The 14,330-nt window shown below is 38.7% G+C and overlaps 1 protein-coding gene and 1 long non-coding RNA gene across 5 annotated transcripts in view; both read left to right on the forward strand.

Annotated features, from left to right (window-relative positions):
• lrp4 (LDL receptor related protein 4) overlaps positions 1-5,070 on the forward strand; it is a 203,954-nt gene extending 198,884 nt beyond the window's left edge. For 2 of the 4 annotated variants that reach the window (XM_033038628.1, XM_033038629.1), the window contains exon 38: positions 3,724-5,070. In XM_033038628.1, coding sequence (XP_032894519.1) covers positions 3,724-4,062 — 339 coding nt within the window. In that variant the 3' untranslated portion in view covers positions 4,063-5,070. The other 2 variants (XM_033038630.1, XM_033038631.1) reach the window with 2 other exon arrangements.
• A 15-nt stretch (positions 5,071-5,085) lies between these two features.
• LOC116984496 lies at positions 5,086-8,374 on the forward strand. The gene is made up of 2 exons (XR_004415045.1): positions 5,086-5,539; positions 5,742-8,374. It is a non-coding gene; the product is annotated as an uncharacterized LOC116984496 (long non-coding RNA).
• Positions 8,375-14,330: the final 5,956 nt, after the last annotated feature.

A 14,330-nucleotide genomic window follows, 5' to 3' on the forward strand; every position in this document is an offset into this window, starting at 1 on the left:
AGCCAGCACCGCCATTCACTATGATCATGGCCGATCACCATCAGTACTCCATAGCCTAATGTTTTCAACAAAACTGACAGGCCCTTTGAAAATCAACTTCCCTAACATTTATAATTGGAGACAAAACATCCAGCTGAAGTGAGGGAAGACAGAAGGGATAGTGTAAAGAAGACAGTTAGCTCCACAAAAGCAAGCATATTGAGAGGGCAAAGAGAAAGAATTAGACTGGTAGAGTAGCAGTTCACTCTGGTGTGTGTGCTGAATGTAATGTGCTGGAGACACTTCCAACATTTGAGTTGACCCCTATCTATGTAAGATTCAATACATAATCATGGCCAAGGAGGCATTTCAACCCAATTGTTACAAGTTGCCCAACAACTTTAGGCTGTGCACACCTTACGTAAGAAGAAGAACCCAATTGTTTTACATAATGGGCCAATTCTTGGCCTGGGGCACCTCTGGTGACCATTGGAAAATTTGAATAAGCTTGCAAGTCTTTCTTAATCACTTATTAGAAATTAATATTTAACTGATTGTGCGCCTGTTCAATGTAGCTTGCAGTGCCCTTATCCATATCCTGTGCTCATTATTCTCTCCTTTTCTTGATCTGATCTCTTAAAAACCTCTATAAGTGCTATTGCAATGGAAATGTGCCACTCTTTGCATCATCTTTTCCTCTACCACTGCACTCTTCCTCAAACAGCAGAGATAAAGGGTTGCAGGACAGGGCCTTGAGATTTGAGTGAAGTCAGGATATAGGATGTATGTGTAATCTAAGGGATGGTTTTATTATTCTTACATCACCAAGTTTTTATATTAGCAACCTAGTGCACAGTATAAAGCATCAAATGGCTCAAACTGAAGATGCAAAGTCACTGATATGTTATATTTTGGAAATCTCTTTTCCTTGACTGCAGCTGTCTGGTCCATCCGATAGTCTTTCACCTTTCATTTTCTGACTGCTACTTCAAATATTACCTCAGGTACATATGAGCATGAGTGTGTGACCTGCACAGCCTTCAATCCAACTGTTTCCATCTGTTTGACTTGGGCTGCTATAATACACAAGGCATTTTGCAAATTTGGAAACAACAGGCGTTCCATGTCTTATGTTTTAAAGTGCATTTATTTATTAAATATAACAATATATCAAAAATGGAGAACATAGACTTAGTACAGTGTTGCTGAACAATTTCTTCAAATTTTGTTTAAAATGGACCCTGTGATAAGCTAAGCTTTCCAAGTATCCATTTTATTAGAAAAATATAAAAGTGAAAACTTAAGCACAAATACATCCAAAAAGATGTAACATAAAATCATGTTAATTCTTTCATTATGAATACGTGCACTTTCTCTGCTTTGCTTATGACGAGAGTTTAACCTAAATCAATGTGGTTACATTTAAAATTAATAACATTTTAGATATTTAAGATTTTCATAATATTGTAGCATGTATTATTCTTTCAAGTTATTTTTTGAGATCCGGCATTATTAGTTTGCAAAATGCAAATGTTTCCATAACAAAAAACATTTAAGATTCATGGCTTGTTTTAAAAATCTGCTTTACATCCTCTTCAATAACAAACTAATTTTCAGCCACAGCATGAAGATCTCCCAAATTGTGCATGCTGTTTTCTGCAACTATCTTTGCTTTTTGTCCCCCAGGGTGAGAATCATTTCAGAACAGAATTATAATTATGTTCATGTAATACTGTACATCTTATATATGGGCAATACTAAACATTTCTTCCTCCTCCCCCCAAAGTGATAATTTGATGTTACTTTCTTTCATATTAAAATTGGGTGCATTCCCTAAAGACTGAAGTGTTTCCCAAGTGCAATGCTCAAATGGCAATCTTGTGGATAGGACCTCAAGCAATGAAGAGAATTGTTTTCTCAAAGAAATTGATGAAAATAAAATCTATTGGTTGCTTTAGGAAGCAAACGATAGTTCCTGTCATTGTTATTGTCTCTGTATTGTGCTGGAAACAATTAACTCCCCGGTATTAAAGATAAAATCTACTCTGGTGGCACATCTAACATGGCAGGATATTTTTTTCTAGTGTAAGTATATTTGATTGATCCATTAAACGTAATATCCACAAACCTATTTTATATGGTACTGTACTGGGAATCTGAGATAAGAAATTTGGTTTCTTTTTTTCAGAAAGCGAAAGAGACATAAAATAAATGAACAAAATTAAGAAAACTCTGGATTCAAACTGAAATGAGTGAGAGAGCAGAGTGTTAGTGATCTGCCTGTATACGTTACACTGTTGGCATCCATCCATCTGAGAGAGAGAGAGAGAGAGAGAGAGAGAAAGAGAGATGATAGTGCGGCTTGGACGTTGTCCTGCTTGGAGAGGGGAATGAAGATACACATTGCATGTCTGTAGGGAAGGCAAAGGACACAAGGGCAGATAGGAAGATGTCGAACAGAGTGGGAGCTAGGATGCAGCCTTGCTTCATTACACTTTTCATTCCCCCACTTTACATTAATCAATAACAAAAGGAGACATTTTCATCTGTAGCCTAAAGTGCGTGTAAACGTTGATATCATTTCTTGTTAAATTGGGCTTATTGTTAAATTGAGATCATTGATGGGGGGAAAACAACAGGAGAAAATGAGAATGAGAAGTGGAGAAGAGGAAAGAAAGTTAGAGAGCTCTGACAACAAAGAAATAAACTAACAAATGCAGTGATTGTGTTTGGTAGTGGCGGGGGGGGGGAGGGCGGGGGGACCCAGTCGGGGGGGAGGGGGGCTATTCCCTATACACATGTGAACAATCTGTATAAATGTGTTCACACTTTCACTAAATATGCTGTGCGTTGTGGTTTACTTGAGTCATTTAGAATGGAATTTCAAAAGCAGCTCAGTGTGCAGCAGCGATTATATTGCATGTTCAGCAGAAGATGAATGTCTTTGCATAATGTTTCAAAACAATATTGCTGGAAATGATTGAAAACCTTTAATTAAGGATATAATAATAAACCTGAAGCGATGATGTGATAAAATATTTTCGCACATCATCACAGTCATCATTTTCCACAGTCATCAACAAACCGAGAGATAAAACACTGCAAATGATGGAAATCTGAATGAAAAACAAAATGACTGGAAATTCTCAGAGGCCCCTTCAATTACTGTGATGATTGAGGCAATATTGACATTTCAGGTCAATGACATATTACATCTAAAGTGAGGAAATGACAGATCCAACTGCTTATGACCTGGGCTTGTGGTCTTGAGTTATAGGGAGAGAGAGAAGAGGTTGGGATGTTTTTGTTTGCAATGTAGGAGGCTAGTGTACTGGTGATGGATGGTCGGCATGGACAAGGTAAGTTGAAGGACCTGTTTCCACGCTACAGCTCTGAAAGATGTATGACAGCTGATAGAGAAATGAAATTCTGGTCTGGGAGATATCACTGAGCTTCTGTGGAGGAGTACAGGAGATGGAGAATGAGGTGGTCGGAGCGGTAACTGGAAGTAGAATTAATATTGCAAGGGACGGGAGGCAACTTGTAGATTGAAATATATGTATTATAACTAGTCACAAAACTGCAATGCAAAATCCTGAAAATATAGTGATTGTGTATAGGTTTGTGCATGTTAGTGGTAAATACTTATGACGTTAGATTTGCTGTGCCCAGCTTGTGGATAATAACTTTTAAAAAGCTGCAGATCATGAATTCAGAGTTCAGATGTTTGCCATTTCTTTTCAGACTGCTACAGATAGTAGTTACACAAAAGGGAAGATCAAAATTGTCGAAGGCATCTGCTTGCTGTCGAATGACAGCATGTATTGGGATGACTTAAAACAGATTAAGAGCACCACCCGGGGAGGAATTCTTCGAGACCACGTTTGTATGAAGGCAGAGACCCTGTCTGTCCAGGGCAGCACAGACTCACTTGGGGACACAGAGACAGAACAGCTACTACAGGATGAGCCACTGTCAGAGTGTAGCAGCATAAATACAAGCACACAGGAAAGAAGTGGCATCCCCTTGCCCGACACTGGCTGGCAGCACAATCGCAAACCCTCAATCGAAAGCGAGGTCTGATGGGGAATAGCTTTTTTTCTCTTTCGATGTTCTATTTAAAAAAATGTTTCTATGGCAACTTCAGACCATGACTGAGCATGCTCCCAACAAGATGGAGCCTCAGATTCTTCAACTCTCACAACTCAACTGGGCACTGAATGGTACTGCAAACTGTCACCAATCCATCCTCTGTAAACACAAGAAGAATGCATCAAAGCCAAGTGATCAGAACTCTCTAGAAGTGCTTTCAAAATACCTGATACACAATTTATTTATCAGATTTGTCTAAAGAACAGTTCTGGTTAAAGCATGAAGGTACAGTGTGATGCGTTAGCCAACTACACTGTATAGAATTCATCTATTAAAATGCATACTGTATAATCCAGTATGTAAAGCAGAGTACTCTTTATGGAAAAGGTTTTTTCATTCTGTACACAGGGCATGTAGTTTTGATCTCCTGAGGAAGAGTATGAAAATCCTTGTAGTCTCAGGTAAGGCTTTGACTACATCAGGGTGAATTTTGAAAGGACATGTTTAATTAACCCCTTCATCCTCACTTCAACATCCAGACACAGCTGTGGTTTTGCGTGTGTGACCGGAATCACTGTATTTTCCTGATGCTTTGAAAATAGGATTAAGGAACTGGCAAATACTAATACAGATCCAGCTGCCTTTTCCCTTAAATATCTGTCTAAGCACTGATTTATAAACCAATTTTGGACTTGCATATTGCTCCCATCAATAATTACAAACTCTACTCATGATACCAGCAGTTATTTCTTTTAGCCACTATGTACATTTAGATGAAATGTAAAAATATTGGTCCTGAGCAAGCTAGTTACATTAAATAGCACAATTTACCTTTTATTACAGGGGATTCTGTTAATTAGTTAAATATGCTGCAGAATTTATTTTATTGAACCTGACATTGCGGTCGCATGTAGACACAAAATGCTGGAGTAACTCAGCGGGACAGGCAGCACCTCTGGTGAGAAGGAATGGGTGACTTTTTCGGAGTCTGAAGAAGGGTCTCGACCCGATACATCACACATTCCTTCTCTCCAGAGATGCTGCCCATCCCGCTGAGTTACTCCAGCATTTTGTGTCTACCTTCGATTTAAACCAGCATCTGCAGTTCTTTCCTACACATTGTGGTCGCAGTGCTACTTCATATTTTTAAATTGAGGTGCAGAGCAAGTTCTGATGACAATTATCAATGGGAAGCAGACAATGCTATTACAAGTGATTGCAAAATGTTAATGAAATGCACATATTGAGGGGGGGGAAAGAGGCTCAATCAGATTGTAAAATGTTCAATTAAATTTGAGATATCAAACAAACAGTTACTTAAAGCAGAATTTATTAATGTAATAACAAATGAAAACTTACTATCTACTTCCACTACATTAAAAGTTATCATCAAAAGTTCAATTTAGAATTTGAAAGAAAAATTATGAAGATTTCTTTGAGTGCAATAAAAGAAGTCAATGCTCAGCAGGTTAATCGGTATCTGTAGAGGGGAAAGACAGTCCCGCCCGGTATCACACTTTGTTGTACGAAGAAAGATCACTGACTTAAGATATTAACACTCAGCCCCTCTCCTGAGATGCCACCTGACATTAATAGGCAGTATTTTCCATAGCTTTTTTGGATTTCTACTCTCTGAAATAATGTGCTTTTGTACCTAAAGCTCCCATTAGGACTTTCTCCCATAGTTTTCAATTTAAGAACACCTCATTCGTGGCACATTTCTCTTTCCAAATGAAGCGATCTGATTGCCAGGTCTACTCTTTAATTAAAGCTGCTTCAATAACATCTGTCTGAATATCCATTCAGTTGCATAAAGTCCAATTTAAATTTGATTCGTCAATCTATTCCTACTCTAACCCTGAATTTACATCATTATATCTGTTGTATGTGTAAATCGGTAAGAGCAATGCTACATCAAATCAATGTTCTGCGGATAGAAGATGCGTTCTGTATTTCTTTTGTTGAAATAACAATAGGCAAAGAAAATCATTCTTTAATGTAAGTGTAAGGCACAATACAGTTAATAATTTAAATTAACCCGTAAGTGAGAATTTCAATATTTTCAGCACAGCAAATAGATGATCAATCAATTGCTGAGAAGTAATAGTTAAAGATCAGTCATGAACTCAGTTTTACCCCTAGCATTATTATTATAATATTCAACTTAGTGAATTTTAAACCCACCTATTTTTCATTAAGCTATTTCTGCTGTTTTGTTTGCCTGCTGTGTATAAATGTATATCATAAGTTATTGTTACTTTAACTGAGAGTAGATTTGATTTTTGCTTAAATCCCCCCCCCCCCCCCCCCCCCCCCCCCCAGGAACAAGTGCAGTGCCAATTTGCATTTAAATATAAAAGTAAAATATGCTGGTGTTCCTCGTTAATGTCACTTTATCCAGCCAAAGTACTGTCCCTTGGTGATCACGTAGGTATTTTGTGATGGTGGAAGTATCAACTGGAACATAATTTATTTATCTTCTCCTAATCATCACAAAAAGAAACTGGAAGGACAGGAGACTATGTGCCTCTCCTGTGGACAGGGGGGAAAGGAAAATATCCCAACATAATTCAAATGTCATTGATACCTCGACATTATGAATTACCTCTGAATTCCTGTAACACCTTCAGTGTACCATATCCTGCTACATGTTTTCTATTCCACATCTTCATCCCTTTTCCAGTAACATCGTTGCTTTGACCCAAACTCCCAAAGTTACTTCATTAGTATGCCGGTTGCATGCAGATTTGGATTGTTGATTTGACAGTGTTGCATTTAATAAAATGTGAAAAATTATAGTATGGTCAATAGGGATAAATTAATTGACGTAAAAAATATAGTTACAGCCAGATTTATTCTTCCACTAGGTGGTTGAACAATTAGTTGTTGTTCCTTTTCTTCAAATTATTTTTTAAATCATGTTTTTGCCAACAAATGGCCAATGCTGAAAATAGAGGCAGGAGTCGAGGATGTTTTGTTGCTTTCACACAGCCTGTTTATTTGCTTAGAAATGCATTTCTTTGACCAAATGACTAAATTTAACCTTTTGAGTGCCTAGCATCTGTACCTTTAGTCAGATGTGGTGCTATTTATCAGGATCATAAGTTTGGACCACAGTTCTTGACTTTCTACACATCTAAGCATGTTTTTATATCTAATCACTGGTGTTAATTCAACAGAGATTTGCCCTGTTATTATGACAAAAAATAAAATATGTAAATATGTCATGAATTTCCAGGATCATTAAAAATATAAACTCTGTTGCTCCTGAAAATAAGTTAGATTTTATCTTTAGTTAAAAAATGAAAAACAAGTCAAATGTTTGCCAGATTCTTTATTTGCCAATGATAAGAATATTAATATAATAAATATATTTAACATTCTGACATGGAATTACACCAGACCTTTTTAACCCTTTGAGCACTCTGAAATCATTTTACAGCTTTTCAATGTGGGAGTTATTAAATAAATTGTTGAAATTTTTTTTTTAAGAATTTAATTATTTTATCCTGTATATTGTCAGATTTTTTAGCATGCAATTTGCAAATTTTGTGAATTTAGATTATTCAATAATAGCACAAGAGTTGTGTAATCAGTCCGTAACCTGGAATTACTTTAATCAAATGATCTCCCTGTTTTCACATTGAATTCCCAGTTTGCTTAATTAAAATAGTTTTATCTTTGAATTATCAGGAATAGATTTTATTAGGAAATTTCTGTACTCAACGGGTTAAAATACTTGGGTAGTAAAACTAACTATGCCAATAACTAATAAATTGATCCGTTTAAGATGATAAATGGGGCAATCTTAGGGAATTAATCAGTTATCAGTATACAACGTTTGTAGCTACCAGCCAGCCCAATTATCCATATCGCCCACTATCTTAACTAAAACTGCATTTTGTTGTGTGGAATTGCACTCACAGGAATATCTTGTATTCCACTTTGTCACTTAGAAAATACTATAAAAGCATAAATATTTTAAAATTGTTTTGAATGTTATATTACATCTAACAGAAGGGAAAGCAAAATAAGTAGATTGAAATATAATACTGCATTTGGAGATTAGTCGTGTATTTGTCTTCCAATTGTGTAATAATATATTTTTGTTGAGCGGCTACATAACTAATTTGGGAATTTGTAATTATCCTAAATTAAAATCTGTAATATTTAAGACAGTCTTGAAACTGCTAACTTTGTTCAGATAGAAAATGTTTACAGAACAATTGTTTAGTGTGAGCTATATATCTATGTGTGTACATAAAATGAATTGGTTATTAAAATTGGATGTTTTCTAAATGTTTTATATCTGTGTAATATTTGAAACGATGAACTGTGTGTATTCATTATAGACATAGAAAATAGGTGCAGGAGGAGGCCATTCGGCCCTTCGAGCCAGCACCACCATTCATTGTGATCATGGCTGATCATCCCCAATCAATAACCCGTGCCTGCCTTCTCCCCATATCCCTTGATACCACTAGCCCCTAGAGCTCTATCTAACTCTCTCTTGAATCCATCCAGTGATTTGGCCTCCACTGCCATCTGTGGTAGGGAATTCCACAAATTCACAATGTCTTGCCATCGTAATTAGCTAAACTTCCTTTCAATATACCAATCTTTGTGACTTATCATTTTGACCATCCATTCATAAAATGACATTAAATAGTAAGACAAAGCAAGATGGTTTGGTTAATTTGGGTCGAACATAACATTTTATAGTTCTAATGGATCAACGACTCTGTTACTATGTTAGAGTATTACATTCAGTTCAATTTCATCCCTATCTTGTTGGAAGAAAAAGCATGACATTGAGCTATCATAAATGAGTACTAAATACTCATGATCATAAGACAAAGAATCCAGTTGCCTGTTGATATCCAATTTTCCCATTTGTGCTTATTTCTAGTTACTGCGACTACAACAGTAAATATATCCATAATAGAAACATAGAAACATAGAAATTAGGTGCAGGAGTAGGCCATTCGGCCCTTCGAGCCTGCACCGCCATTCAATATGATCATGGCTGATCATCCAACTCAGTATCCCGTACCTGCCTTCTCTCCATACCCTCTGATCCCCTTAGCCACAAGGGCCACATCTAACTCCCTCTTAAATATAGCCAATCAACTGGCCTCAACTACCCTCTGTGGCAGAGAGTTCCAGAGATTCACCACTCTCTGTGTGAAAAAAGTTCTTCTCATCTCGGTTTTAAAGGATTTCCCCCTTATCCTTAAGCTGTGACCCCTTGTCCTGGACTTCCCCAACATCGGGAGCAATCTTCCTGCATCTAGCCTGTCCAACCCCTTAAGAATTTTATGTTTCTATAAGATCCCCTCTCAATCTCCTAAATTCTAGAGAGTATAAACCAAGTCTATCCAGTCTTTCTTCATAAGACAGTCCTGACATCCCAGGAATCAGTCTGGTGAACCTTCTCTGCACTCCCTCTATGGCAATAATGTCCTTCCTCAGATTTGGAAATAATCAAACAATATTTCCTTTATATGCAATTGTGCATTCATGAATTATGATGCCACATCATGATTTCTAACTCTGATGACTAGCAGATCTTTAGAGGCCCTGCATGAATAAATCAAGTTCTGATACACTCAGAACCATAGAGTATTACACCATAACCTACCAGTATCAGAACCTCTTCATCTTATCAACATTTTGCTTAAAGACTCCAATGTTTCATGGCTTCGATATTTTAGGCAATGTGTTCCATATTTTATTATAATAAAAATGTCATTGTGCAAGACAAAATGAGGTGCTCATAGGACAAGTATAGAAATAAAGGGTGGCTTATGTAAAGGAAAGGACTACATTCTATCTTTGTCCTGACATCAGTCTGAAGAAGGGTCTCCACCCGAAACATCACCCATTCCTTCTCTCTAGAGATGCTGCCTGTCCCGCTGAGGTACTCCAGCATTTTGTGCCTATCTTTGGCTTAAGTAAAGGTTGCAAAGCGATACGAACATTAATTCAGGCTTTAGTGTTGTACTATATTTAAAATGTAGAGTCAGTAATACAGCGTAGAAACAAACCTTTTGGCCCAACGTGTCCCAGCTATACTAGTCCCATCTGCCTACATTTGGCCCATATCCCGCCTACGTTTGGCCCATATCCCTCCTATCCATTTATCTAATGAGAGATCCTTGTAAATATAAAACTCTAATCTTGGATGTGTGTGTGTGTATTTATTTGTTTGTGTGTGATCACATCTACTCGAAGAAACAATGCGCTAACAGGAACATTTTAACATATTCCGGTAGTGATTTACCCCCTGTAGTTCAAAATTGGCTTAACTGAAATCTTGTGCTTTATTTCTTGAGTTATTAATAAAAATCTTCACAAATCCGATCAAAATTTTGAGTTCAAAACGCGTTTTTATCGCTGATGACATGACAATGGATCTGCCTGCCGTGCTGTCTGCTCGCGCTGCGACTGATGTCACCTCACCCCCTCCCTCCTCCTCCCGCTATTCAAAACTCGTCCTGCCGACTGAACACCGAAGATCATCACTGAAGACTGCAGCATGCGCGGCGAGTGAAGAACGTGCAAGTCGGGCCCTGTATTAGAGCTGTCGGGTCCTTCTCGGCTCCCGTCCGTCGCTGCCGAAAAACATTTGAAAAAAAACGCTGTCTTCTTGCCCCCCCCCTCAAACTCTACCCCCCTACCTCTCTGACCCCCTCACACTCCCTCTCTGCCCCCCGTGGGAAACGGGTAGGGGACGGGTGCATTTTGCCGCAGTGAGCGAGGGATTATTGCGTTCGGGAGCCAGCCCTGCCCTGTGACCATGCGCCCCCCACCCCTCCAACTCTACCCCCCTCCCTCTCTGCCCCCCTCCGCTCCCTCTCTGCCCCCCTCACGCTCCCTCTCACCCCCCCCTCCCCCTCTGTGTCTCTCACAATGCCTCTGTGTCGCTCTGTGTGCCTCTGTCTCCCTCTCTGTGCACCTGTGTCCCTCTCTGTGCCTCTGTATCCCTCTCTCTCTCTGGTCGCGCCTGCAAGTTGGGGGTTATGCGTGAGTGGATAGGGCGGGGGATGGGGTAAAAGGAGCGAATTAATAATATATAATCAATGGTGGTGTTAGTGTGTTTGTGGGGGGTGGGGGGGACGGGTGGTTAGTGTGTGTGTGTGAGGGGTTGATTAGTGTGTGTGTGACGCCGCAGGCCGCTCCCTCACCCAGCAACCGCACATTGAGAGGACGGGACCTAACGATTCCCACTTGGTCTAGTATGCTTTAAAACTCAAAAGAATTTGGACATAAAACCCTTGACTGAGGATAGTAGGTCCAAATTATATTTGGGTGTTGATTTATTATTGGCATTGGTCTTCTTCTTATCAAGTCCACATACAAGATTCGAAGTTGTTCAGCCAGAGCTGAACACACTTCTCAGCATCTGCATACAATGGTGTCTGTCTTGTTGCTTCTTGTGCGTGGTGGTGGAAAGATTGGTGGAAACGGCCGCAACGTGAACACTCTTTCCATTACCCCATTGGCATTGGTACGGGTGGATTATTGCGCATAGTGAATTACGCTTTTTTCTCTCTTACATTTAGCCTTCCAAAAAACTGCTAAATAAGTGGCCATGAACTGATTGTGCTTTATTTTCACGTTCTTCAGAGGGCTTTAAGATGGAAATGATCTGGCACAATGCAGCACAAGTGCATTTCCTTCCAGCTTTGAAAATAATGAAAGTCTTTGTTTCACAATAAAGGAAGCTGGAGTGGGTAAGGGGAATGAAAACAAAACTCTCCCGCAGTCCTGAAAAACACAGATCCAGGGTACTTTAACTCTAGTGTGTCAGCATAATCCACTATCAATAATACCAATGATAATTCCACAGTGTAGTCAAGGGTGTGGGGGATGGTTCCTATCCAATGTACTGATACAACCCTTCCAGCGCACAGCTTCCAGCTGGCCATCCACAAACTACTTTGTGAGAATTCCTTTAAAAGTGAAATTTTATGGCTTCTACAAAAGATAGATAGATAGATAGATAGATAGATAGATAGATAGATAGATAGATAGATAGATAGATAGATAGATAGATAGATAGATAGATAGATTAATGTAATCTTTTGATTAGTATTAATCGTAGCTTGTGATAATTTTGAGGAAATGGCAGCAACAACACAAATTTCTAAATAGATTCTAACTCTAACTTGGCTTCAATTGGCATCTAATGATGAGGTCTATTTTTTGAGATTATTCATTGGGCCTGACTCAAAATCATGGTTGATTGCCGCTTTCATTTCAAGACAATCTGTGCTCAGTCTCTTTAGAGAATTTTAATTTATCATTTTTTGGAAATTTGCCTCCAGTTATTGTTTCTTGTTAGCATAGATGGAAACGAACAAGACAGAAAATCCACTCGGGAAGATGTGACGATGTGAAATACTACTCTATCTGAAATCACACAAAGGCTGATAGCTGGATTAGATGCATTGAAATGTAATCCATTTCCCATTTTTAAATCATGTATTCTGTTCTCTACATTGTGTGTTTTATTCCGTCATTGTCAATTACAATTAAATAGCAATACTAATACATGCAACAACAAAAAAAACGTTAGCAATTCTACAACAGGGAGCTACTGAGCCAGTCCCTTTAATGCAAGTTTTTTTTATTGCTTATTCGGAGTGTTCAAGCATGCGTATATCTCGTGCAGTGACATTTCTTGTTCTCAAAAGCTTGTGTGGGTTTGTTCAAAGTCTTTGCATTTTTACACTGCTAAATTCAACTACACCATAGATCATACTGCCCACTGTGTGAATGTCTGAAATGCAATTCAAGGCTATGGCAAGTTCAATTGGAACTTCTGTTTAAAAGAATGCCATAAGTGTCCAAAACAGTTTTATTCCTCTTTTTAACTATTCTTCAACAAACAAGTTTTATGTTTATACAACTGGACTCATTCTCTGAAAGCCGAAAAATACATAAATCCACAACTAGGAAGGACATCTGACTTTTGTCTTTGTGGGTTGCAGAAGTGGATGCAGTGGAACCTAAGCAACCATCACAAGTTCAGGTTCTAATCAAAATGGACAGATCTAAATTTCTTATTATAGATTTCTCCATTAAAGCAATGATGTTAAAACTACCTGCTTTTAAAACTCCAAATATAAAATTCAAATGAGAAAATAAGAAACACGTGCTCATAAAAATATGAGCATTGTCCCCATGCCATCAAATAATTTGATGCAATTCATTTGTATCCCAATGCATTGCAGTAATCAGCACTATTTTTTTTTAACTTAACATTAACATTGGCACGAATATTGTCATACAAATCAAACATTGAGGTTTTTTGTAAATAACTAGACCAAGTGGGACCCGTTGGGTCCCTGTCACACGGGAGGCCTGGTCCCCCAACTTAACCCGTTCCCCAACGTAATATTCCACCATTCACCCGTTCCCCCAACGCAACCCGCTTCTACCACTCACCTGTTTCACCAACGCAACCCGTTCCCCCAACGCAATATTCCACCACTCACCCATAGCTCCCAACTGCGCAGGCATGGCTCATTTCCCCTCATCCCCAACGCTCCCTCCCCCTCCTCTTCACCCTCCCTCTTCTGAAAGGTGGCCGATTAGGAAAAGGGGAGATGCAACGAGACCTGGGTGTCATGGTACACCAGTCATTGAAAGTAGGCATGCAGGTGCAGCAGGCAGTGAAGAAAGCGAATGGTATGTTAGCATTCATAGCAAAAGGATTTGAGTATAGGGAGGTTCTACTGCAGTTGTACATGGTCTTGGTGAGACCACACTTGGAGTATTGCGTACAGTTTTGGTCTCCTAATCTGAGGAAAGACATTCTTGCCATAGAGGGAGTACAGAGAAGGTTCACCAGACTGATTCCTGCGATGTCAGGACTTTCATATGAAGAAAGACTGGATAGACTCGGTTTGTACTCGCTAGAATTTAGAAGATTGACCGTGGCATTTTAACGAAGGTAGAAAGACACATACGCATACATGCACATTGTACATACAGATTTTCTTTACCAGCTTGCATCCTTATCGCACACCAGTTAGCCATTGCTAAGATGATGCACTATTTTTATTCTCCATGATAGGGTGCAATTTTGAACACCATGAATGCTTTGGGTGATATGCTTGTGGTATCAAAGAACTGGCAATGCTTTGAGCAGTGTATAAACTGGCTTTTGTGGGGTTTCAAATTTATTGATATTGAATTTTAGGTGATTGAATTCTTCTTGTAACGCTGAATTCAGATCCCTTAAGGGCCTG

This window comes from Amblyraja radiata, chromosome 20, assembly GCF_010909765.2.
Source record: "Amblyraja radiata isolate CabotCenter1 chromosome 20, sAmbRad1.1.pri, whole genome shotgun sequence".
In the NCBI taxonomy this organism is placed as follows: domain Eukaryota; kingdom Metazoa; phylum Chordata; class Chondrichthyes; order Rajiformes; family Rajidae; genus Amblyraja; species Amblyraja radiata.